The following is a 24,182-nucleotide window of genomic DNA, read 5'->3' as shown; positions in this document are numbered from 1 at the left end:
CTGCAACCTCCGCCTCCTGGGTTCAAACGATTCTCATGCCTCAGCCTCCCGAGTAGCTGGGACTACAGGCGCTTGTCACCATGCCTGGCTGATTTTTTTACTTTTAGTAGAGATTTTTTACTTTTACTTTTCCCCATGTTGACCAGGCTGGTCTTGAACTCCTGACCTCAGGGGATCCACGCACCTTGGACTCCCAAAGTTCTGAGATTACAGGGGCGAGCCACCATGTCGGGTCCATTTCTGGCTTTGAAGATGAAGGAAGGGAGCCACAAGCTAAGGAATACAGGCTTCTCTCTTACAGCCTCCAGAAAGAAACTCAGCTCAGGTGACAACACCTCAGTGTAGCCCCCATGTAGAACTTTTGGCCTCCAAAATTGTAAGATAATTAATTTATATTGCTTAAGCCACCCAGTTTGTGGTAATTTGTGATACCATCAATAAAAAATTAATATGTTATATTACTAGACATATTTGAATTCAGAAAAACAAAAGCAAGGTTTTTGTTGTTGTTGCTGTTTTTTCTTTTTCTTTCTTTTTTAATAAGCTACCTTAGGAGAAGAAAGAGACTTGAAAAACTTGAAGTCCTGTTCCACTTCAAAGGCCTTGGGAGGTGTGCGTTTGAAAAGCAAAGACATTGAGCTCATTTTTCTCCATCTGCATATAGAGACAAGAATAAGTACATACCCATACTTTTTATTCTCTGCCAACTAAACAAAGATCCATTATGTCCTTCTCTGATGCCCACATTTCTTGGTTCCTATGGCATCAGTCCCAGTGACAATATCTCTGAACCCAACTCTTATTCCACTTGGTTTCCCAAATATTCCTCTAAAGAAACCACAGCAACTCCCACTCAGCCAGAACATTGCATTTATTTATTTATTTATTTTTATATTTTTTGAGACAGGGTCTCTCTCTGTCACCCAGTATGGAGTGTAGTAGTGCAGTCTTGGCTCACTGCAACCTCCACCTCCCAGGTTCAAGTGATTCTTGTGCCTCAGCCTCTCAAGTGGCTGGGATTACAGGTGGACGCCCAGCTACTTTTTATATTTTTACTAAACATGGGGTTTTGCCCTGTTAGCCAGGCTGGTCTCAAACTCCTGACCTCAAGTGATCTGCCCACGTCATCCTCCTAAAGTGCTGGGATTACAGGCCTGAGCCACTGTGCCCGGCCATTTCATGTATTTAAATTCACTAATAGCACTTGGGGAGTGGGAGGGGAAACTGTATATTAGGGACTAGGAAACCTCTTTTACAAGACCAGTGCTTGACTTTTGTATAGTTCAAGGAAGCTTCCCCTATAGTCAAAACTTAATTATGTATATATTTAGAAAGTCATAACTTTTTTTTTTTTTAACTTTTATTTAAGTTCAGTGGAACATGTGCAGGTTTGTTATTTTGGTAAACTCGTGTCATGGGGGTTTGTTACACAGATATTTCATCACCCAGGTATTAAGTCTAGTACCCATTAGTTATTTTTCCTGATCCTCTCCCTCCTCCCACCCTCTACCCTCAAGTAGGCCCCAGTGTGTGTTATTCCCCTCTATGTGTCCACGTGTTCTCATCATTTAGCTCCCACTTATGAGTGAGAACATGCAGTATTAGGTTTTCTGTTCCTGCATTAGTTTGCTAAGGATAATAGCCTCCAGCTCCATTCATGTTCCTGCAAAGGACATGATCTCATTCTTTTTTTATGGGTGCATAGTATTTCATGGTGTATATGTACCACACTTTCTTTATCCAGTCTACCACTGATGCACACCTAGGTTGATTGCATGTCTTTGCTATTGTGAATAGTGCTGCAATGAACATACACATGCATGTATCTTTATGGTAGAATGATTTATATTCCTTTGGGTTTATACCAAGTAAAGAGATTGCTGGGTTGAATGATATTTCTGTTTAACATTTTCAAAAGACAAGAAATACTATGTCCTGAGATGAAGTCATTCTACAAAACAATGCCCATTTTGCTACAGATAAGCCAATATTATTTAGCAACAACAACATAACATGAGCACATGTCCTGCGCTAAAGCTATCCTGTATATACCATGCCCTTTCATGCTTCTGTGTCTACCATTCACATCTGCTCCCTCTGCTTGTGATATTCTCCATTAGTCATTCTTTATTAGTTCCACAAATGTCTTTTGAGTGCCTGCTGTGTGGTGAGCACTGAGCTATGAACTGTTGTATACAAAGATGTATAAAACAAGGTCCTAGTCTTCAAGGAACTCACAGTATAGGGAAGAAGACACATATGGACAAATTGGAATCCTGTCTTAAGTACTGGGATATATGAACATTCAAGGCTAAGCAATTGCCCAAAGTAAAACTGAGCAACTTTGCTTGGTAAACTTTGCTACATCTTGAAGCTTGGCTTACTACACCACCTCTTCCATCTTAGCCAGCCTCTTCTCCAGTACTCCTTACTGGCCAGCCAAAGTAGTCCTTGCACACTCTGAAGGGATCACCTGGAACCCTTCTTGATTGTTTTCAAGTTGTTCCTGCTTTGATCCAAATCCTGTGTGGCTTCTGATTTTTAGCTTCAATTCCTATTTAGAACCCTTCTACCATCTTTTGAATTAGGTAATGACCTTGGGTCTTTCCAGCCTTGAGTGCACTTGGGATTTCTCTAAAGGACTTTAGCTTTGACATCCCTCTCTGATGCTTTCCATTTGGACTCATCTTCCTTGGCTCCCTTAGTGCTGGTCTGTGAGGTGTAACCAGTCCAGGCAGGTCTGGTCCACTGAGGGCTAGACGTTTTGACATTCACCGTCTAGGGCTAAGCTCTGCTGATACTGAAAACTTAGAGTACTGAACTCTTCCATTGTGACAAAGGCCTAACCACATCTAAAACCAGGATTGAAGATTGCAAAAGCGGAAAATAGCTTCTCTCTCACATTCTGTGCTCTATCCTTCCACCCCTATGCCTTTAAGCATGGTCAGATTACCCCCACTAAGTTATTGCACCTTTGGTCTTCTTTGGTTAAATCCTATTTGCCCTTCTGTTACTATCTTAAGAATCAAATGTTCCCAGAAGTACTACGAATTATAGCTTTGTTTAGAAACAATACATCTGCCTTCCACTGGATTACAAAATTATTGAAAAGTTCTGGGCCTCTTGCCTTGAATCCTCCATCTCAAGGACAGTGCCACAGCATCTCAACAGTTTGATTCTTGTACGCTTATCTAAAGAAGAGCTAATGGTCTTACTTTTCCCGGTCAAATATCAGAGGATATTCATATTTTTGCTTCTCTGTGAACTTGCTTTCTTCTTTTATTTCAATGGGATATTCAGTAACATCACAAGGCAAAATGAAATCACTTGTCTGTGATAATTCAAAGAGCCTTCGCTGTCCAAAATAGCCACAATAATGTCCGTTGAGGGCATGCCAGAGCCTGAGGGAAGGAAAAGGAAGGGAGGAAAAAGTAACTTGAAAATTCGATCAAAGTTATTCTGTTCATTAGATCATTTATGTAAATTTGTGCTGGTCCATCAAGGATTTCTTACTTGAGTTCAACACCCTGTCTATTAAATACTGTGGAGCTAATTAAAATGTAAACTTTTTTTTTGAGATGGAGTTTTGCTCTTGTCACCCAGGCCGGAGTGCAATGGCACGATCTCGGCTCACTGCAACCTCTGCCTCCTGGGTTCAAGTGATTCTCCTGCCTCAGCCTCCCAAGTAGCTGAGATTACAGAAGCCCACCACCATACTTGGCTAATTCTTGTATTTTTAGTAGAGATGGGGTTTCACCACGTTGGCCAGGCTGGTCTCGAACTCCTGATCTTACATGATCTACCCGCCTTGGCCTCCCAAAGTGCTGGGATTATAGGCATGAGCCACCATGTCTGGCCAACATTTTTTTTTGAGACGGAGTCTTGCTCTGTCACCCAGGCTGGAGTGCAGTGGCGCAATCTCGGCTCACTGCAAGCTCCACCTCCTGGGTTCACGCCATTCTCCTGCCTCAGTCTCCGGAGTAGCTGGGACTACAGGTGCCCACCACCACGCCCGGCTAATCTTTTTTTTTTTTTTGTATTTTTAGTAGAGCTAGGGTTTCACTGTGTTAGCCAGAATGGTCTCGATCTCCTGACCTTGTGATCCACCCGCCTCGGCCTCCCAAAATGCTGGGATTAATAGGTGTGAGCCACTGTGTCCAGCCTCTGGCCAACATTTTTATCAGTTAGACTGTAGTCTGCAAACTTTTTGGGAAATATTAGTTTGAATCTGTACTTATGACACCCACTTGTCAAAGCCAGAAAACAAATGGGCAGTGTTATTTCAGGATAATAAAACTGCATTTGGTTGCTAAGGGTAATGGCCTCTAGCTCCATCCATGTCCCTGCAAAAGACATGATCTCGTTCTCTTTTATGGCTGCTTAGCATTCCATGGTGTATGTACACCACATTTGCTCTCTTTCTATTTTCTTTTGGGAAAACAACACTGCCCATTCAAGCTAATCAGAACCCTTGTTGACTAACAGTGTATTCGTTGAATTAGGTCTTAGAATGGGCTGTGTCTCAGCTGGTTACTTTTCAAATCAGCATCAACCGAACTTCAGGGAGGAGAGATCTCATGATGCTTTTACTACTATCAAATTCTCCTCAACCTCCATCCACAAGTGCTACTATTGTGCAAATACCCTGCTAATGTTTACAACTGAATTCTGAAATAGGACAGCAAGAGAAGTGACTCGTTATCCATATGCCTTGTTTCACTATCACTTCATTCCAAGAGGCCCCTCTAAATAGCCCATGTGGTTGAAAGTAATACAGAGTATTATTAGCTGGAGTGTGCCTAGGCCATATGAGTACATAAAATATTATTTGGAAGTTCTTCCTTCTATTTCTTGATTTCAACCTCAGAGTGGCAAATGATGGAATTAATCATCATGAGCTCTGCAGCAATGACCTAAAAGGAGGAGGAGGCAGGCAAGCTAAAGAAACTAAGAGTAGATTCTGCAAAGTCTGAATAGCCTCCCACCTCAGAGAGGTAGATGCTGAGAAGGAGGCAGAAACAGAGGTATCTGTTTGGGACTTCTGCCACTTGACAGTGTCCTGATTAACATGAGCATCTTCTATCCCTTCCATGTATTAATTTTCCAGCCCTATAAAAATGTCGTGGTCTGGCCAGAGCCTTTACCAAAGAGAAATAGACCAGCCCTTTAATAGTAAAAGTTAGAAGGGTGAGGGACTAACTTCAGAACAATTCTAAATTTATTCTGCTTTAGGCAGGACTGAAGAGACTGTAGTCTCCTTGTTTCAGTGTTTCCTGCTATGCATGGAGCTCTCCCACATAACTGATCCTGCTTCTCAGCTTGATTTCCTGGGCCTCAGATATAGAACCTTAGCTACCTTGAGCCCCACTTTGCCTCGCTGAACTTTTGTCCAAAGACGGATCCCCCGTCCTGTATCCCAGAGTTCAGCCGCAGTTATGTTTGTTTCATATTTTAAAATCTAATCTTTTTGACAAACAAGATTTAGAACGTTGAAACTGCCTAAGTCTTTAGAGAGTGGCAGCGAGTATTAGCAAAGGGACATGGCTGGGATCTAGGCGCTCTGAACTGAGTATCTAGGGAGATTTTCACTGTAAGAAACCATAAAATTAATTTCTCCATGCCAAGGATAACTGGAGTGAGCAGTGCTATGGCGTGAATGTTTTTGTTCCCCTGCCAAATTCATATGTTGAAACTTAATCCCCAAAGTGGTGATATTGATGTGAAATGGGACATGCTTAGGTCACAAGGACTCAGCCTTCACGAATGGAATTAGTGTCTTTTAAAAAGAGGCCCAAGGGAGCTTGTCTGCCTCTTCCGCCATGTAAGGACACAGCTAGAGGGCGTCATTTATGAAGCAGAGAGCAAGCCCTCAGCAGACTCTGAATCTGCCAGCACCTTCATCTTGGCCATCCCAGACTTCAGAACAGTGAGCAATATATTTCTGCTGTTTGTAAATCACCCAGTCTAAGGTATTTTGTTACAGCTGCCTGAACAGACCAAGACAGGCAAGGAATACCTTACAACAACAGTGGCGTGTACATATGTGGTTGTGCCGTGTGTGTGCGTCTGTGTGTGTGTTACAAACTCAAATGAACACTTCTGCTTACAGGCAGCTGAAAATAAGCTGGAGCAGAGACCAAGGGACTGAGTTGTTAAAAACATCTATAATAATGACATTTAATGTTCTTACTCTTTCCTGCAAATAAAACAGCAGATGTCCTTTCTTTTTTTTTTTTTTTCTTTTTTTTTTTTGAGACGGAGTCTCGCTCTGTCGCCTGAACTGGAGTGCAGTGACGCGATCTCGGCTCACTACAATCTCCGCCTCCCAGGTTCAAGTGATTCTCCTGCCTCAGCCTCCCAAGTAGCTGGGATTACAGGCACATGCCACCACGCCCGGCTAATTTTTGTATTTTTAGTAGAGACAGGGTTTCACCATGTTGGTCAGGCTGGTCTCCAACTCCTGACCTTGTGATCCACCCGCCTTGGCCTCCCAAAGTGCTAGGATTACAGGCGTGAGCCACGACGCTCAGCCCAGATGTCCTTTCTTACAGAGGAAGTAACTCTAACCTTTTGCCTCCAAATAGGACCTTACTCCTAAAGATTCACCTTGAGTTCAACATTCTAAAGCTCTTTATCCTTCCACATTCTAAACATTTTCCTCTTTTAGAGCCCTGTAGCTTAATGAGTGGTTCTAACATTCACCTAGTTGCATAAACCAGGTGTCATTCTTGACATTTATCACTTAGCTCCCCTTTGAATTAAAGTTCGTGTCTTCTTGATTTTACCTCCTGGATAGCTATCATCAAATCTAAACCACTTATTTCCAGACTGTTACCGCTCCTCTAATCCAAGCCATTACATTCACCCTGGACTTTAAACTGATCTCTTTGCTCCCACTTTTGTTGCCCTGCAATCTATTCCCCACCCATTACCTTCCAAAAATATAAATCAGGTCATATTACTCCCCCACGTAAAATTCTGTGCAGAGGCTATTTCTTTCAGGGCAAAGATCCACATTCTTATCAGTGCCTCCTGGACACTGTATGACTTTGGCCTGTCTAACTCTCTAGCCTCAAGCCCACACAGTTAGCTAGGCTCTCTTGAATTTCAGTCCAGCAGCTTTTATGCAACATAAAATATTCCTTCCTTTTTGTTTTGATTACATTTAAATTCTCTAATGTACTTCAAAGCCTCTCTACCTCTCTTAATCTTACCTAACTTCATTCTTTTAAGGGGATAATTCATTACCATGATTTTAAGACATTTCAATATGTAGAAATTTGTTTCTAGAAATGCCATGATATTTCCTTTCTTTCTCTTTGTATGTGTGTGTGTCTTTAGCATTTTGTGTATAGGTACTTAGCATTATCTAGGTAACTGAAAACAATAGGCTTTGCAAAATCCATCACAGTGTCAATGAAATAATGAGCTTACCCAGTTTTCTCAGCATCAGTTGCTCTCTTTTCTATGACTTTTCTATGACTTCTGATTCTGAGTCCCCCTCTGTGACTTGGATTTAACTCTCTGAGATACCTATCTTGCTTAATTCTTTGAAATAATTCTACAAAAAAAAGCTTCACTTTTATCAAAAGCATTTGTGATACCTTTTAACATCGATGAACATGACATCACATTTCCTTGGTCATGAAAGAGAACTCCAAATCAGTGGCCATCTTTTCAAAGTCCTTTTGTGTCATCTATTTACTTATTTATTTAAATCAGTTTACCAAGATTGCATTTGAACTATAGACTTCAACTTTAGTTTAAAACCTTTACCTTTCATGCTCACAGTACTGAATTCACAATATGATGCCATCTTGGCCTACCTTACTGAGCCATCGATGGAGGCAGTAATTACCACTTGTTTTTCTTCTACATAGATTACTTGAATAATTTCCAAAGAATGCGCACGCCAGGAAAGCAGCTGCTTGAATTTCTAGATAGCAACAACAAGGCATATTCCTTGGAATAAGTACATGCTAGTCAAAATGTAATCTTGAACAAAAGCATTTTTCATTGAGCGAGGCTTATGAGTGGATGATGTAGACATCTGTGCTAGATGATTAAGTCCTTGCCTCAATTAGCTCTTCTCTTGCTTGTTGGGGTACCAGAAGTCCTGTTTTTAAAGACTTATTAATTCATACATCTCCCTGGGAGAGGAAGTATCTTATGTCTCTGGCAATTTATCATGTAACTGAGAATTAGCAATTCATTTAATTGATGATGAGCAGATGACTAGAGGAAAGACATGCTTTAGGAGAAGGTTGGAGGGGGACTGAAAGTAAATATAATCAAGAATAGAAGGAAACAGAGCTGGAAGGTAAAAGCTAAAGGGGAGATTGGCAAAAAGACTTCCTATGTTCAGATTTTGTCTAGAGATAGAACTGGCTGTTTTGTTCTTTTTGGGGGAGTGTGGGATAGGAGATATAGGCTATAAGTAATTAATGAAAAGAATAAAACTCAGCTCATTCTCTTTCAAAAACATCATGAATCATCTGTCACAGGAGTAGAAAAGAAAAAAGTCATGAGGCTTGATTTTTTATATTTCTTCAGGGTGTGGTTATACTCAAGTTTAGGGCCTCTCATGGGCCTCGGGAGACATTCCAAATTGTGTGAACTAGAGTTGTTAACTGGAGAGTTTGCTCTGCAGTCACACCCCCTGTGAATATATTCCCTCTTTATCACTGATAAGCCTGGACTAACACCTTACTTTGTCCTGGGTCATTTACCTAGAAGTGTGATGTGATGACAGTCCTGGCAGTTTAGAGTTCTCCTATGACTCTTCTATTCATTTAGGCTTTAACAAAGGCTAGGCACAATTCCTCCTAAATTTGCAGACCTTCTGACTGAATTCCCTCTGGTGGTTTTTAGAGAGCCAAAGTAAAATCTGGACTCTCCCATTTCTTTTTTTTTTTCTTTTGAGACGGAGTCTCGCTCTGTTGCCAGGCTGCCGTGCAGTGGCGCGATCTCGGCTCACTGCAACCTCTGCCTCCTGGGTTCAAGTGATTCTCCTGCCTCAGCCTCCCAAGTAGCTGTGACTACAGGCATGTGCCACCATGCCCAGCTAATTTTCTCTTTTTTTTGTATTTTTAGTAGAGACGGGGCTTCACCATGTTGGCCAGGATGGTCTCAATTTCTTGACCTTGTGATCTGCCTGCCTCAGCCTCCCAGAGTGCTAGGATTACAGGTGTGAGCCACTGTGCCTGACCTATTTCTTATTATCTCAAAGCTATTCAAGAATATCTGGTCATCCAAGGTTTCTTTCTCTGCCTTAGGATGGCGTTCTCTAACACAGACTGTATTTATAGTAAGATACACATTTTGCTTCATGACCCAGTGAATATATACATATACTTACACATATGTCTGAAACAAGTTTCATGAAAGGATACTTCACCTATGTGAAATGTACATCAATATGATCTATTCTGTTCTACTGCATTGCATTCCATTCTCTTCTATTTTTATAAAAATACTGGTTACGACTAATTTGATGATTTCATGACCCTGTGACGCATTGAAACCTGCAATTAGAAACTAAGATTGTCCTTTCTGTATGTGTGTATATATGTAATTATATGTGTGGTCTCTCTTTCTGTGGAGAGGTTTTGACTATCTTATCTTTTAGAATATCTGTATACCATGGAGCTTCTTTTTTTATCAGTAATATCGGGAGAGAACAAGATTGACCTTTTTTTCTAGACTGACCTTTTAGGTGTTCACTGCAGTTGTAATCTATAGCCGGACCTGGTTTAAGCATTGGTATATGTTGATCTATGTAATAATGAGGCATTTTATAGCCAGGTTCTATGGTTCTGTTGTATATTTATAAATAGGCAGCCATGTACAAATGGCATGATCCCATTGTCTGAGTACAGAAAAGGTTGAAATGAAGTTGAATACGAAAGAACTTAAAATAAGTTACTAAAGATTCTCTAATTTTAAATTTGTGAAAATGTTTTAAAATTATTTCTACTATTATTGTAACTCAATATTCTATAACTTTGTTTTGAAGATTTTCTCTAAATTTTGAAAGATCTCGGTTGCTAGTTTATAGCAATTCCATTTGCAAAACTGTAGGCTTTGGATGATATTTTATCTGTTGAAATTAATAATACAACAATAATCATCAACAGTAGGATAAAACAATTACACAACTTTTCACCTATATATGGTTTAAGCATACAGTTTGTTTTTGTTCAGCTTACAGCATGCGTTGATTATAAGCGATTTATAGTTACTGGTAAATGAAACTTCATGTTTCCCAAGTTGTTTGAACCTTATTGTTTTTCGTTTGATAGCATAAGTATTATATACGGAAAGAATATTGGACTAGCAAGCAGAACCCTGGTCCTGGCCCTGACTTCATCACTGTCTACGTGACCCTAGGCAAGCTATTCTCTGATTTACCCTCTGCAGGTGGAGATAGTCAAACTAAAGTTGAATACCGAAACCTTAAAAGAGTTAGAATAGATTCTCTGAAACAAAAAGAAAACTCTGTTAATCAAATGAAACAATATTTGAAACAATAACTATTCTGAGACACTCTGCAAGGAATCAAATCCTAATAAACATAAACCCCTTGTTAATACTTGTGATCCAAAAATGAAATGTATCTATTTAAGCTAATATTTAGCTTTTGATCTGATGTGTTAAAGAAAAATAGGGCTATGCTAAAATAGCTGTTCCTTGCTATAATATTTTAAAAAATAGGATAAAATGTGCTTTAATGTTAGGGAGAATTTAGACTAGAAATAAGAAAAAAATTCTTAAATGGTTCTGCCCTAGATTTGCAAGGAAGGTCATGGAATATCTTATAAAGAATAAGATATAGAAACTGACTGTGGAGGACTATATAATCTATGAACTCTTTCTAACTCTGGGTTGCTATATAAATTCTCACAAATAAGTCAAAACATGAAGAAGATGCGAAGTGACCAGTGGCTGGCATACTCCCTCTCCCGCACTCACTTCTTCGTCCTTTTTCACCAGCAGACCATTGCTATTTGTCATGTAGCTCAAATTTCAACAGTGTATGTGCCTTGACAACAGAGAGTCTTTTACTTCTATCCTTTATGGTGTCTAGCACAGAAAAATGCTCAATAAATATGTGCTGACTCATAAATTAAAGTGGAGAACTGAAGTTCTTACCTTTTCATCATGAGGTGGATCCAGGAAAGAGCTAATATTGCAAAGGATAACATGTCCTTCTGTATAAAATTTAAACATTGGAATCTTTAATTACATATCATGTTATCTGAATCAATACTATCCAAAAGTTATTTTGATTTAGGCATTTATAATGCTGAATGAAACAGAATCTGAGAAAACAGAAATGAAAGTAGAAATTTCATATTCATTTTTATTTACGTATTTTTTTTTTTGAGACAGAGCCTAACTCTGTAGCCCAAAATGGAGTGCAAAGGCATGGTCTTGGCCCACTGCAACCTCTGCCTCTTAAGTTCAAGCAATTCTCCTGCCTCAGCCTCCTGAGTAGCTGGGATTACAGATGCCTGCCACCATGCCTGGCTAATTTTTTGTTTGTTTGTTTGTATTTTTAGTAGAGACGGGTTTCACCATGTTGGACAGACTGGTCTTGAACTCCTGACCTCAGACGATCCACCTGCCTTGGCCTCCTAAAGTGCTGGGATTACAGGCATGGGCCTCCACACCTGGCCCATATTCATTTTTATGTGTAGAAATTATTTTGTTTCTGTCTTGGTAAGTCTTAATGAGATTGCTTCACCCACTTAGAGTTCTTTTAGAGATCAGGGTAATGGAAATGAATATACCACCAAACAGAATCCAAACTCTTACAGAGATATTCAGCCTGCAATTTAAATGATAGTTTCAAAAATTACATATCAAAGAGCAACAATGACTACACCTCAACATTTAAACTATTTACACTGCAGGAAAACAAAGGTATAAAAAAGAGTCTTGAAAGAAGCCACATGGAGAAAAAAAAATGAGCACAAACATAAGAATGACATCAAACTTCTTATCAGAAGCAATGCAAGCAAGAAGAGTGGAATGAAATATTTAACATGTTGAGAGAAAAAATTGACCAACCTATAATTCTGTACTTTGCAAAATTAACCTTCAAAAGTAAAGGAGAAATAAAGACTTTCTCAGACAAAAATTGAGAGAATTTGTCACTAATAGGCCTGCCTTTCAAGAAGTGTTAAAAGAAGTTGTTCAGAAAAAAGAAAAATGATATAAGTAAAAAAAACTCAGATCTACGTAAAGAAAGTAAGAACATAAGACAAGGAATAAGTGAAGATAAAATAAAAACTTTTATTTTTGTTAATCTTAATTGATCTACCAGATAATGGTTTGTTAAAAATAATGACAGCAACAATGTATTTGATAATTATAACTCATAAATGCTTGAAATGAATGATAGTAATTATACAGGAGATAAAAGACATTAGGAATACTTTGGTATTATAAGATACAAAGTGGCATAATGTTATTTGAAAATAGGCACAGGCTAATTGTGAATATACATTATAAACTCTAGGGCAACCACTAAAAAAAAGTTTAAAAGGAAGTATAATAAATATGCTAAGAAAGGAAAGAAAATAGATTCACACAAAATGCTCAGTTAAAACCTCAAAAGGCAGAAAAAGACTGGAAGACAGAAACAGGAATAAAGAGCCAGGGCAACAAATTAAGAATAGTAACAAATATGGTAGATACTAATTCAATTGTGTCAATAATCAATTACTTTAGATGCCAACGATCTAAATACACCAATTAAGACAAAGAGAGTGTCAGAGTGAATTTAAAAACATGACCCAACTATATGTTGTGTATAAAAAACCTACTTTAAATATGGATACATATAGATTAAAAGCAAAGGAATAGAAAAAGATATACCACACTAACACTAATCAAAAGCAAGCAAGTGTAGCTGTATTAATTTCAGACAGAGCAGACTTCAGTGATAAAACTTACCAGGGATAAACAGAGGGCATTACTTAATGATAAAAGGGTCATTTCTCCAAGAAGATTTGACCATCCTTAATGTATATGCCCCTAATAATAGATATCAAAATACTTATAGGACAGAAAGTTGAGATAAATGAATCCATTATTATAGTTGGAGACTTCAACATCCCTCTATCAAAAATGGGCAGGCCAAGCAGGTAGAAAATCATTAACGATATAGTTAAAATCAATGGCACCATCGATAAACTGAATATAATTGACATCTGTGGATTACTTCATACACACACATTCAGAACACACATTCTTCTGAAAATCATGTAGACATTCCTCAAGATAGACCATGTTCTGGGCGACAGAACGCACCTGAACAACTTTAAAAGAAGAGACATCATACAATGTATGTTTTCAGGCCAGTAGAAACCAGTAACAGAAAGACAACTGGAAAATCCCAAAGTACTTGGAGATTAGGTAGAATATTTCTAAATTCTTTGGGTCAAAGAATAAATCTCAAGGGAAATTTAAAAGTATTTTTTATTAAATAAAGGTGAGACCAGGCATGGTGGCTCATTCCTGTAATCACAGCACGTTGGGAGGCTGAGGTAGGTGGATCACCTGAGGTCAGGAGTTCGAAACCAGCCTGGCCAACATGGTGAAACCCTGTCTCTACTAAAAATACAAAAATTAGCCAGTCATGGTATCAGGTGCCTGTAATCCCAGCTACTTGGGAGGCTGAGGTTGGAAAATTGCTTGAACTTGGGAGGCGAAGATTGCAGTGAGCCGAGAATGTGCCACTGCACTCCAACCTGGGCAATAGAGCAAGACTCTGTCTTAATTAAAAAAGAAAAAAGTGAAATTGCAATTTATCAAAGTTTGTGGTATGCAGCGAGAGCATTGCTCACATGGAAATTTATAGCATTCAGTGCATATATTAGAAAGGAAGAAAGATCTAAAATCAACAATCTAAGCTTCTACTTTAGGAAGATAGAAAAAGAAGTAAGACCTGTCTCTACAGGGGAAAAAAAAAAAAAAAAAAGAATACACCTGTAGTCTCAGCTGCTGAGGAGGCTGAGGTGGAAGGATCACTTGCACCCAGGAGTTGGCAGTTACAGTGAACTATGAGCACACCACTGCACTCCAGCCTGGGCCACAGTCAGACCTTGTCTCTCTGTCTTTTTTTTTTTTTTTTAAAGGCAACAACTAATGATGTAATGATGCCTAAGGATATCCGATTTAATCTAGTGAATAGATAGCAGACTTCAAAGAAGTTCTTTTAACATCTACTGAGGCAGAGAAAAAGAAAGCCTAATAGCAGAATCTAGGAGCAGTCTACTTTAGTTATAATGTAGATGAGGACAGATTGGATCCCGAACCCACTCTATTTTTTGGATCACAAGCAGAAACCACAAATTTCAGGATGAGAATGAGCTATATAATAGTAAAGTATCCTACGCATAGGCAAAGAGAGGACTAACCCTAATAGAGGTCCGTGCTGGGAATTCTATAGACAGTTTCGAATTTTAATTCTCTGTATTTGTCAGAAAAGGCTTGCCACATAGTAGGCAAAGTTAATGCAAGAATAAGCAGGCTGTTTTTAGAAAGAAACAAAATTTGATCTTAGCTTTCTCTACAAGTTTTCTGTAAAAGAATTAGTGTCTATATAAATTTTACAGATAAGTGAAAATCAGAAGTGTAAGAATATCAGAATGTAAAAGGATTGGTGGTAAGCAAAAACAAACACCAAAAAACTCCAGGAAAAACAGGGATAACCTTAAATACCTTAAATTAAATACCTTAAATACCTTTTTAAAAAACCTTAAAATTTATTTATAATACTATAGACAAATGTAGACAATTATTTTCAACAAGGTCCAGATGACTCAATTGACAGTACGAAATGGTTTGTTGTAACTTTTTTATGAAATAAATTTTGAGGCTGGCATGGTGGCTCATGTCTGTAATCTCAACACTTTGGGAGGCTGAGGCAGGCGGATCACTTGAGGTCAGGAGTTCAAGATCAGCCTGGCCAACATGGCGAAACCCCATCTCTACTAAAAATACAAAAATTAGCTGGGCGTGGTGGTACATGCCTGTAATCCCAGCTACTCGGGAGGCTGAGGCAGGAGAATCGCTTGAATCTAGGAGATGGGGGTTGCAGTGAGCCAGGATTGCACTACTGCACTCCAGTCTGGGCAACAGAGATAGACTCTGTCTCAAACTGAAAAAAAAAAAAAAAAATTAAAACAAATTTTGAAATGAGAAAAATGTTTATAAAAGAGAATATGAAAACTTAAGTATGAAAAATAAGTAAATTTGAAATGTAAGCATTTAAGCAGATCTAATCTAGATGCAAATCTTACAATTGCATTAGCAAAAAAATAAGCAAAGGGGTAGATATGGAGAAAAGAGAAAGTGAAAGGGGGCTAAGCTTTTTGTTTTAACTGACAATATGCTGTTTAATTCTAACTGATTGTTTTGAAAAACTTAAAGATAAACGCTGGTAAAATAAAAAACTGTTTTTACACATGCATGTGCATTCACATACACACAATCTTTCAAAGTATAGGAGAGAGGAAAGCAAAGAAAATTTAGGATTAATTCAAACGACAGAAGACAAGCATAAAGGAAGAATGTAAAAAAGAATTTTGTTAGATGAAAGAAGTAAGACTGACCATATTAATTATAATAAATATAAAAAAGTCCCCTACTGAGAAAAAATCATTCATTTTTTTTCTCTAATTTATGGCACGACTTCCTTTAATAATTAAGATTAATGCAACATACACTTTCAATGTTAAAAATTAAAACTTTATATTTTTTTCCAAAAAAGTAAGCTGCACAGATGGGTAGACACATACCCATTTTAAACACAGAAGAAGGCAATGCCTTGCTCTAAATGGAGAGCTAGGAATGAAACAGGTTCTCCTGACACTCATTTATTCTATTTATTCAGCAGGCTATTCATAACACTTTCTCAGGCTTGAGCATACCTCTTAGTCTCTCTTTTGTCTCAATATATACCATGTATTTTTCCTAAAGTCATTTTTTGTATCATGTAAATTATTAAGATGCCTGTGGCTGGATATATAAGAGTAATAATGACTCACCCACATTTCCAGCCAGTAGTATCCTCGTACATGAATCAGTATACAGCGATGTCAGAGAAATGGCAGAATGTTTTGTGAAAGGTAGCATATCTTTCAGTAGTCTTCCCTAAATAAAGTAAAATGTAAATAAAACTTTTTCTATGCTAGTAAATCTTATAAAATCTTAATATTGAAATTGATTTTTCTATGTAAATAATGCATCTCAAGAGTTCTCTCTACTACTGAACCACGATCCCCCTGTTTGTAATGAAAATCATTTGAAACTATCCATAGGGACTTATTTCCTTAAAAATAAATATTCTAAAGGTGTGAACAACTGTTAATTAGAAGGATCTAGACTCTGAGTATTATAGACTGTGTGTACAGTTGGGGTTGTTTTTGCATACCCCATGACCCTTTTTATGCAGTTCCTCAGACTTTCCAATTACATATTTTCTTTTTATTTCTTCTTTTTAAATTTAACTCAAGCAGGCATTGACATATTTTCTTTTTAGACATTCTTTTCAGAAGGGAGATACACTTAAGTATATGTCAGTTGTTTTAAACAAATATTTGCCTTTTCAGAAATATTTATTTTTTAATATCGGTGCAAGACAAAGAATTGTTAAGAGATTTAAATTCAAACAGTTTTTTCAGTGCTCAGTATAAGCCAGCACTGGGAAAGACTTTCACACATATTATCTTGCTTAGAGAATAAACATCATCAACTTCAAAGCTTATGAAGAGTTCAAATATGCTACTCCTTTCCTTAGACTGCTTGGACATAATCTCTTCTCCTATTTCCTTTACTCTTTCATTTCTGTATTAGAAAAATAAAAGGGGGCATTGTTCTAATACCAAGATCATCTCAAGGGAAGTTATTGTTAGAATACTTTGTATTTTCAAACCAGGGTTGTTTTCACGAATAAGTTAGGATCTACTGGTAGACTTAGAGTTTTATCTGGCAGAAAGCCATGCAGTTCTGTGTTGTTGGATCCCATTATCTGCCATATAAAACAGTTGTGTTTTCTGAGTTTCTCTGTAGGAAGGAGCCTTATCACAAGCGAGGTCACCTCCTCTGCTTTTCTAAGGATTTCATTGTCATCATCCTCAGGCTACTCAGGATCATTCCTTTCATCATCTTCTGTCCTCTTAATTTCACCCTAAATCATTTTAAATCTTCTGGTAAATGAAAGTGATATTTTTCTTTGTAAAATGTTGAAGGACACTCAATACGATGCAATACCTTCTTTCAACTGTCTGGTAAACTAAGAACTTATTGTACACTCAACATTTCAGTGTTCTTGTATTCTTTTACTCTAATACACAAGTAATATCCTCTAATATTATTTAAATATCCAATAAGATATTTAGTGGCATATATTCATAGCTCAATTTAAAAGAAAGATTTGAATATTTTGAATGCATGAACCCATCAAAACTAATGCCCTCGGCCGGGTACAGTGGCTCACACCTGTAATCCGAGCACTTTGGGAGGCCGAGGCTGGCGGATCGCGAGGTCAGGAGTTTGAGACCAGCCTGCCCAACATGGTGAAACCCTGTCTCTACTAAAAATACAAAAATTAGCCGGGTGTGGTGGCACCTGCCTATTGCCCCAGCTACTCGGGAGGCTTAGGCAGAAGAATTGCTTGAACCCAGGAGGTGGAGGTTGCGGTGAGCCGAGATCACGCCCCTGCACTCCAGCCTGGGCAACAGAGAGAGACTCCGTCTCAAAAACAAAACAAAAGAAAACAAAAACTAATGCCCTCTTCCCCCCAAGTAAAAGAATTACAAGCAGACTCAATAGATTTTTCTAGTAAATCTTCATGCCGGATTCATCTTTCCTGCTTCTATTAGGGACATAAGGGATGAGACTGAAGCAGTGTGCCAAAGGTGAAGACCTTCCCAGAAATTCCTGACTGTGAGGCTTGCATGACTGGTTGAACATTCTTCTCTCAATACGGGTATCTATCTGTGTGCAGGTATCTATCCCAGTGTGGGTATCTATCTGTAATGTGTTTGATGGAGAAGTAGAAGGGCTTCCAAAAAGAGGGAGAGGTTTGAAATAGCTAAGTTAGCAGTTTTGATGATTTGATCTTTGGAGTTACAAAACCCTTCTCTCGTAAAGTTTGGGTGGCATTATCAATAAACAGGCTGCAAAATCAGCAATTTGGCTAGAAAGTTGAAAGAACATTAGAATTGGATGCCATATGGAAGAACGTTAAGATTCATTTAATGATTCTTTTTATCTTTCCCATTCTTTCCTATTCCCAGACTTGCTGGGTTCCATTACCTCCAGAGTCCACAAGCGGAGGTGTCCGTCCTCGTGAGCAGTGACAAGGATAGGCGGCTGGGCTTCTGGTAAATTGGCACTTCCAGGGTGTTTTTTGTCCACTGGCTGTTGTTCTCCCACCGTGACATCTGTTTGTTCACCTATTCGAGAAATTAATGAACTATCATGAGGCCAGGCGCGGTGGCTCACGCCTGTAATCCCAGCACTTTGGGAGGCCAAGGCAGGTGGATCACTTGAGGTCGCGGGAGCTGAGATCAGCCTGGCCAATGCAGGAAACCCCGCCTCTACTAAAAATTACAAAAAGTGAGGGTCAAGGCCGGGTGGTCTAAGCCTGTAATCCCAGCACTTTGGGAGGCCGAGACGGTGGATCACGCAGGTCAGGAGATCGAGATCCTGGCTAACACGGTGAAACCCCGCCTCTACTAAAAATATACAAAAAAATAAGCCGGCAAGGTGGCGTGGGAGTCAGAAGTCCCAGCTGGAGGCTGAGGCAGGAGAATTGGCGCTGAATTGGAGGTACGGAGCTTGCAGTGATGAGATCTGGCCACTGCACTCCAGCCTGGGCGACAGAGCCAGACTGCCTCAAAACAAAACAAACAAAAAAAAAAACAAAAACAAAACAACAACAAAATACAAAAAAGTAGCTGGTGTGGTGGTGGGCACCTGTAATCCCAGCAGCTACTGGGAGGCTGAGGCAGGAGAATTGGTTGAACCCGGGAGGCAGAGGTTGCAGTGAGCTGAGATGGCACCACTGCACTCCAGCCTGGGGGACACAGTGAGACTCTGTCTCAAAAAAAAAAAAAAAAAAAAAAAAAAAAAAGAGCTGTCATGGAATTTGCAATACTTGGAATTCCAAATTTTTATGGAATGTAAAACAGAAGGCAGACAAGAAAATAGCAAAAGCAACACATTATTTTTTTCTTCTTCCTTTTTTTTTTTAACGCAGAGAACTTCAGTCGGGGCAAAGGACAAAAAAAAGTAAAAAATTGAATCCTGGATCACTGAAAAAATAGAAAAAGCTTATTTTGATCATATTGCAAAAGCTTCTATACTATACATAACAGCTCACACAAGGTATTTATTCACAAATCTTACACATACAGAATGGTTCATAAATGCAGTATAAGTTTTAGAAAAATGGCTGGAGACTAAGAAGTTCGGTAATATTCTGGATTCTTAAAATCTATAATTAGTATTTAAGAAGGCATCATCATAATGAAAATTCTGCCATTTAGGCTACTGAATCCTATAGCACCTCAACATTTGGTTCCAAAAAGAATATGTATATTCTTTGCATATATATACACACACACACGTATATATGTATATGTATGTGTGTGTGTGTGTATATTATATATACATATATAATGAATATATATGAATATATATAATGCATTCATATATTGAGGAATATATATATTCATAAAAATACTCTGTCACCTAAATGCCCTGTTGCAAAGGAGTTGCTTTATTATAAAGAAGAGAGGTGATTTCATACTGACCTTTAACCTCACTGTCATGTATGCTTTGCTTGCTTCCCTGAATTATGGGAGGAAAAGAGAAAATATTTCTATGACATTGTAAGAAAATGAGATATACTGGGTGAGTAAATTCTCCAGACAGTTGAATTTTCATTTCTAAGCATTAATTTTAAAATTATACTTAAAATTTTTTTTGAAAAAAACCAGAAATAGAGAATTCATAACACAACATTCTTCTAGTGGTTGAGGTGCCAGCATAGTAACGAGAGTAATTAAAAATGCCTAATGCAGGCTTGGTTCTTGGTTGACATGATCTCTAATTGTATTCACAACCATGCAACTTCATCTTTATTATTCCCTTTTTACTGAAACAGAAACAGAAACTCAGTTTAAGTGACAGCTCTAAAGCTAATCAGATATTAAAAGAAGGACTTGGGTTCAAGTACAATCTGTCTGACTTTTGCTTCCATATAAGTTTATTCTTTCCACTATGCTGGTGATTTAAAAACGATTTTTTCAGTGACAACTTTCCTTCGAACACAATTCTAACTAGAAATGTAAAGCATAAAAACATATAAAATTGAAACTGAGAACACAGTTTGAAAACCACTGCATTACAGTACATTTTGTAATGTAATTATATTACCTGCTGTCTCTTCTCCCTGTGACATATGTACTTTTTAGCAAAAGAGCACTTACTTTTTAGCAAAAGAGATAGTCTAAAATTACTTCATTACTTTGTAAGTATCAAAATAACATGCATGATTTATTTTATTTGTGATTGTATATTGATTATTCACAGATATAAAACTTTGAAAAAATATATAAAAATTGAAAAATATATAAAATTGAAAAAACAACTTAGATATTGCATTTTTTTGGCAAAACAATGTGTTTTTACACATATGCATGCACACACAGAATTCTTCCACTGTTACCTTCTATCAAAGGAGGGGCTCAAATGCGCCATAGCACTATTTTTGAGCCAACGTTGTGACAGGAAGATAGACTCTCTCTGTGTCTTGCTTACCTTACTGCTCTGTGGACCTTTGCTGGATTCACACTGGGACGAAGAACATATGGAATCCTGACTTGATCTCCTGTAAGGGGAGGGGGGAAGCCCAAGGATAAATGTTAAGATATTCTACCATACTCAAAGGGTGTGCTTCTCTGCTTTAATTTTAGCTGATTGCTTCTTTCATCATCTGTGGATACTGAGCCACTCAGGAAACAAATCATGCCTTATATTTTGTGTAATAAATGTTGACCACTATGATATTGGTGGAGACTATTGGGGAACCTCAGGAAATAAGGTTTGTTGCTCCCTGGGTCAGAAAATAAAAGTCTTGGCTATCCCACTGCAAAGGCCAGATTTAGTCCCAGAGGCTCTTACACTGAAATGGCAGGGGGTAGGGTGGCGGTGGGAGGACCTTACAAGCCTGTCTAACTTCCTGCTTGACAATGTCTAGTTCTAACCGGATCCTAGTCTGTGGCACTCCACTGAAATCGGCTGAAAGTGGCTTAAGGTCTGGTGCAGATGTCTACGGAATAAGTCCTCAAAATATTCTCAGAACAGTTTTGATGAAATTTCATGCCAAGGGGTAGGGAAGGGGTTACATTCTGGCTGACCTCTGGGTGACCCCAAACCAGCACAGAAGCTTCTGATTTCTCTCCAAAGTTATGTGTGGCATTGTCTGTTGCCTGCAAACCAGAGCTCTCACGCAAATATAAATAGGAAAAACACTTTTTCTTAAATCCCCTGCTCTCTCAGAAATGGATGACAATTGCTCAGTTATAGTGGATGGTGGATGAAACCTCCGGCCATATGACCTTCCATACCTACCTTGCAAGTCCTTCCTTCTGTTTCACACCAGTGTTAGATTCTGGCGAAAAGTACGGCCAAGTTAGCATTTTCCATCTCTGCTACTGGGATAAAGGGTGCTGTGAGGCTGACATGGTGAGGGGACCACACAACACTTCAAATCCCTGAGGAGAACCTCGCCTCCAAAATGACAGTAATGGGAAGAAAGCTGAAGCCACGTGTCAACCCAACTGATGTCTTTTTTTAGGTGTCCCCTCAAAGTTGGGATGAAGTAAACTCTGTTACTTTCAATAGCAAAAACCACAATTAATTTTGCATCAACCTAATGTACCAGCCACCTAAGTCCCAGACAGTATTACTGGTTCAGTAAGTACTGAGTTACCTTGCACATTCAGGGGTACGAAAGAGGAACAGTATGTCATTAATTTTAAAGTGCTTGGGATGCAAGTCCGGGTTTACAGGGAAGCAATCTTCAAGTCGGCACCTGGAAGCAAGTATATATTTATATGGTAAGAAATTACAAATTATGGAGCTTACAGTACTAAGATTGTATATCCCCTGCAGAGCTAAACAATTCCTCAAATGCTAATATTATTGAACACGAAAAGAAAATGCATGGAAGTAGAGTTTGAACATACCTTTTTTAACAAGGTTCTGTTAAATCATGATCGTTAGCGGTTTAAAAGTCTTTTAGTTCAACTAACCGGTCTTGTCTTCCTACCTTTAGATCAGAGAATGGACTTCTATACAATCCCGTGGATAAAACTCTATTTTATTTTACTTTTAGAGATAGGGGCCCACTATGTTGCCCAGACTGGTCTTGAACTCCTGGGCTCAAGCGATCCTCCTGCCTTGGCCTCCCAAAGTGCTGGGAATACCGATGGGAGCCACCACGCCTGGCTGGTTTCATACAGTTTAAATAGTAGAGTTCTAATATTTTTTTAAATAAGTGGAGTAATAAATTTGAATAAAATATTATTACCCTTAAAGAGCTTATAATGGAGTGGAGAAGAACAGGTAGTCCAGTAAAGACACTGCTCTTGCTGCTCCAGTCTCCTGTTGACCCAGATTCCAAGGTCAACATTGAACTTTCTAGGCACCATCCTAGGAACAGGGGACTAGTCCCTAAATGCCTGCACTGAAACATCATGCTTGGCTCTTAAAGCTGCATTTAACATTCGTTATAGCAAATAGATCTTACAGCCAAATTTCCCCTTTTTCTTCAGTGGAAATTACTTCTGGTAAGTGAACCCAAGCTCAAAAGAGAAGTCTACGAGCTTGATGACTTGTCGAGCTCAAATTTTTTTTAGAGATTTCTATTGTGCAGATGAGCTGAATCATGAAGTGGATTATTAATTAGCAAGAATAATATTAAGTCTGGGCTCAAAAAGCCTGACGCTTAGAGCAGGAAGAGAAGAGTTATGTCCTCTGACTGGTGAAGGGGTCTTAGGCGAAGTTTGAGGTAGACAAAGAGATGGACTCTACTGCAAATATGGAAACCATTTTCAGTTTCAGAACCTTTAAAGCTGGGCCTAAACGACCTTCCACAGATCTGTGCTAAATCATATATTTTGCAAAATACTGCACTGATTCGAAGTCAATTGTCTTATATAATCATCTGCCTATAGGAAAGGGACACTGTGTATGACCCACACTATACTTGGTTGTTTTCCTCTGATTGGATGTTGGATATGCATGCATCCCTTGGCAAAATAACAAGGCACTTTAATAAGGAGGATCTTCACCTTTAAAGTGGGCTTATTATCATGAGTGTTGCCTCCCTCTTTAGGGTGTGGCATGGAGATAATGGTCTTCTCAGTCTATCTGCCTTCCCTTCTTAGGAAGGAGTCATACATAAGCTGACACAGCGTGAAAGCATTGGCAAGAAGGAGAGGAAGTTTGCAGTGCAGACAGGTGTAGGTATCAAGTGGCAGGTACACAGTGTGTGAGAAAAGGCTGGGGGCATGGGCTGAAGTGAAGGAACAGAAGGATGACAGGAATTCCAGGGGCAGGATCCAGGAGTATATGGACTGAGGGGCAGAAAGGGGGTTCTGCAGAAACAGCTATTTCAATTAAAGGTTCAAAGAGAAGAAATCCATAGTCCAAAGAAGAAATGATTATTTCCTCTCAAAAACTGGCTAAAAGGAATGACTCAGACTTGGATGGGAAGGAGCAGACAGACCAGCAGTATGTTAAATACTGTAAATAGAGGGGCAGACATTTCTTTTGTATTTTCCTCTTCTTTTCTCTTGTCCTTTCCAATTCTCCCTTCTCTCCTCTTTTATACCTCTTCCTGTCCCCCAAATGCTTAGATAAACTTGATTTTATTTTCATTCATTGTTAAGGTTCTTGGCCGTCTTGTATCTGCAAGTAAAATTTTCCAAACCCCTTTGCCATAGGGTGGCCACACATGGCCCTTGCATAGATTCCAATTACACAGCTGGGGAGAACTTATTATTTACAATCCATCCAAACAAATCATTCAGTGTTACTTTAGTTCCTTTGCAACAAATAGAAAAAAAAAATTGAAAAGTGGATGGTATGGGGAG

General features: G+C 38.7%; 1 protein-coding gene across 4 annotated transcripts in view; it reads right to left on the bottom strand.

The window, feature by feature from the left end:
• WDR64 (WD repeat domain 64) overlaps positions 1–24,182 on the bottom strand; it is a 162,917-nt gene that overhangs the window by 10,898 nt on the left and 127,837 nt on the right. For 3 of the 4 annotated variants that reach the window (XM_017953364.3, XM_017953367.3, XM_009196564.4), the window contains 9 exons: positions 22,016–22,117; positions 20,842–20,911; positions 19,833–19,869; positions 18,331–18,470; positions 16,059–16,164; positions 11,152–11,210; positions 7,827–7,936; positions 3,216–3,401; positions 549–654 (listed from right to left, as the gene is read on the bottom strand). In XM_017953364.3, the coding sequence (XP_017808853.1) occupies positions 549–654; positions 3,216–3,401; positions 7,827–7,936; positions 11,152–11,210; positions 16,059–16,164; positions 18,331–18,470; positions 19,833–19,869; positions 20,842–20,911; positions 22,016–22,117 (916 nt within the window). Of the gene's footprint in view, positions 1–548; positions 655–3,215; positions 3,402–7,826; positions 7,937–11,151; positions 11,211–16,058; positions 16,165–18,330; positions 18,471–19,832; positions 19,870–20,841; positions 20,912–22,015; positions 22,118–24,182 lie in introns of those variants that run through there. The other variant, XM_017953374.3, reaches the window with a different exon arrangement.

The sequence above is a fragment of the Papio anubis genome, chromosome 1 (assembly GCF_008728515.1).
Source record: "Papio anubis isolate 15944 chromosome 1, Panubis1.0, whole genome shotgun sequence".
NCBI lineage: Eukaryota > Metazoa > Chordata > Mammalia > Primates > Cercopithecidae > Papio > Papio anubis.
This window is presented reverse-complemented; position numbering and strand designations above follow the sequence as displayed.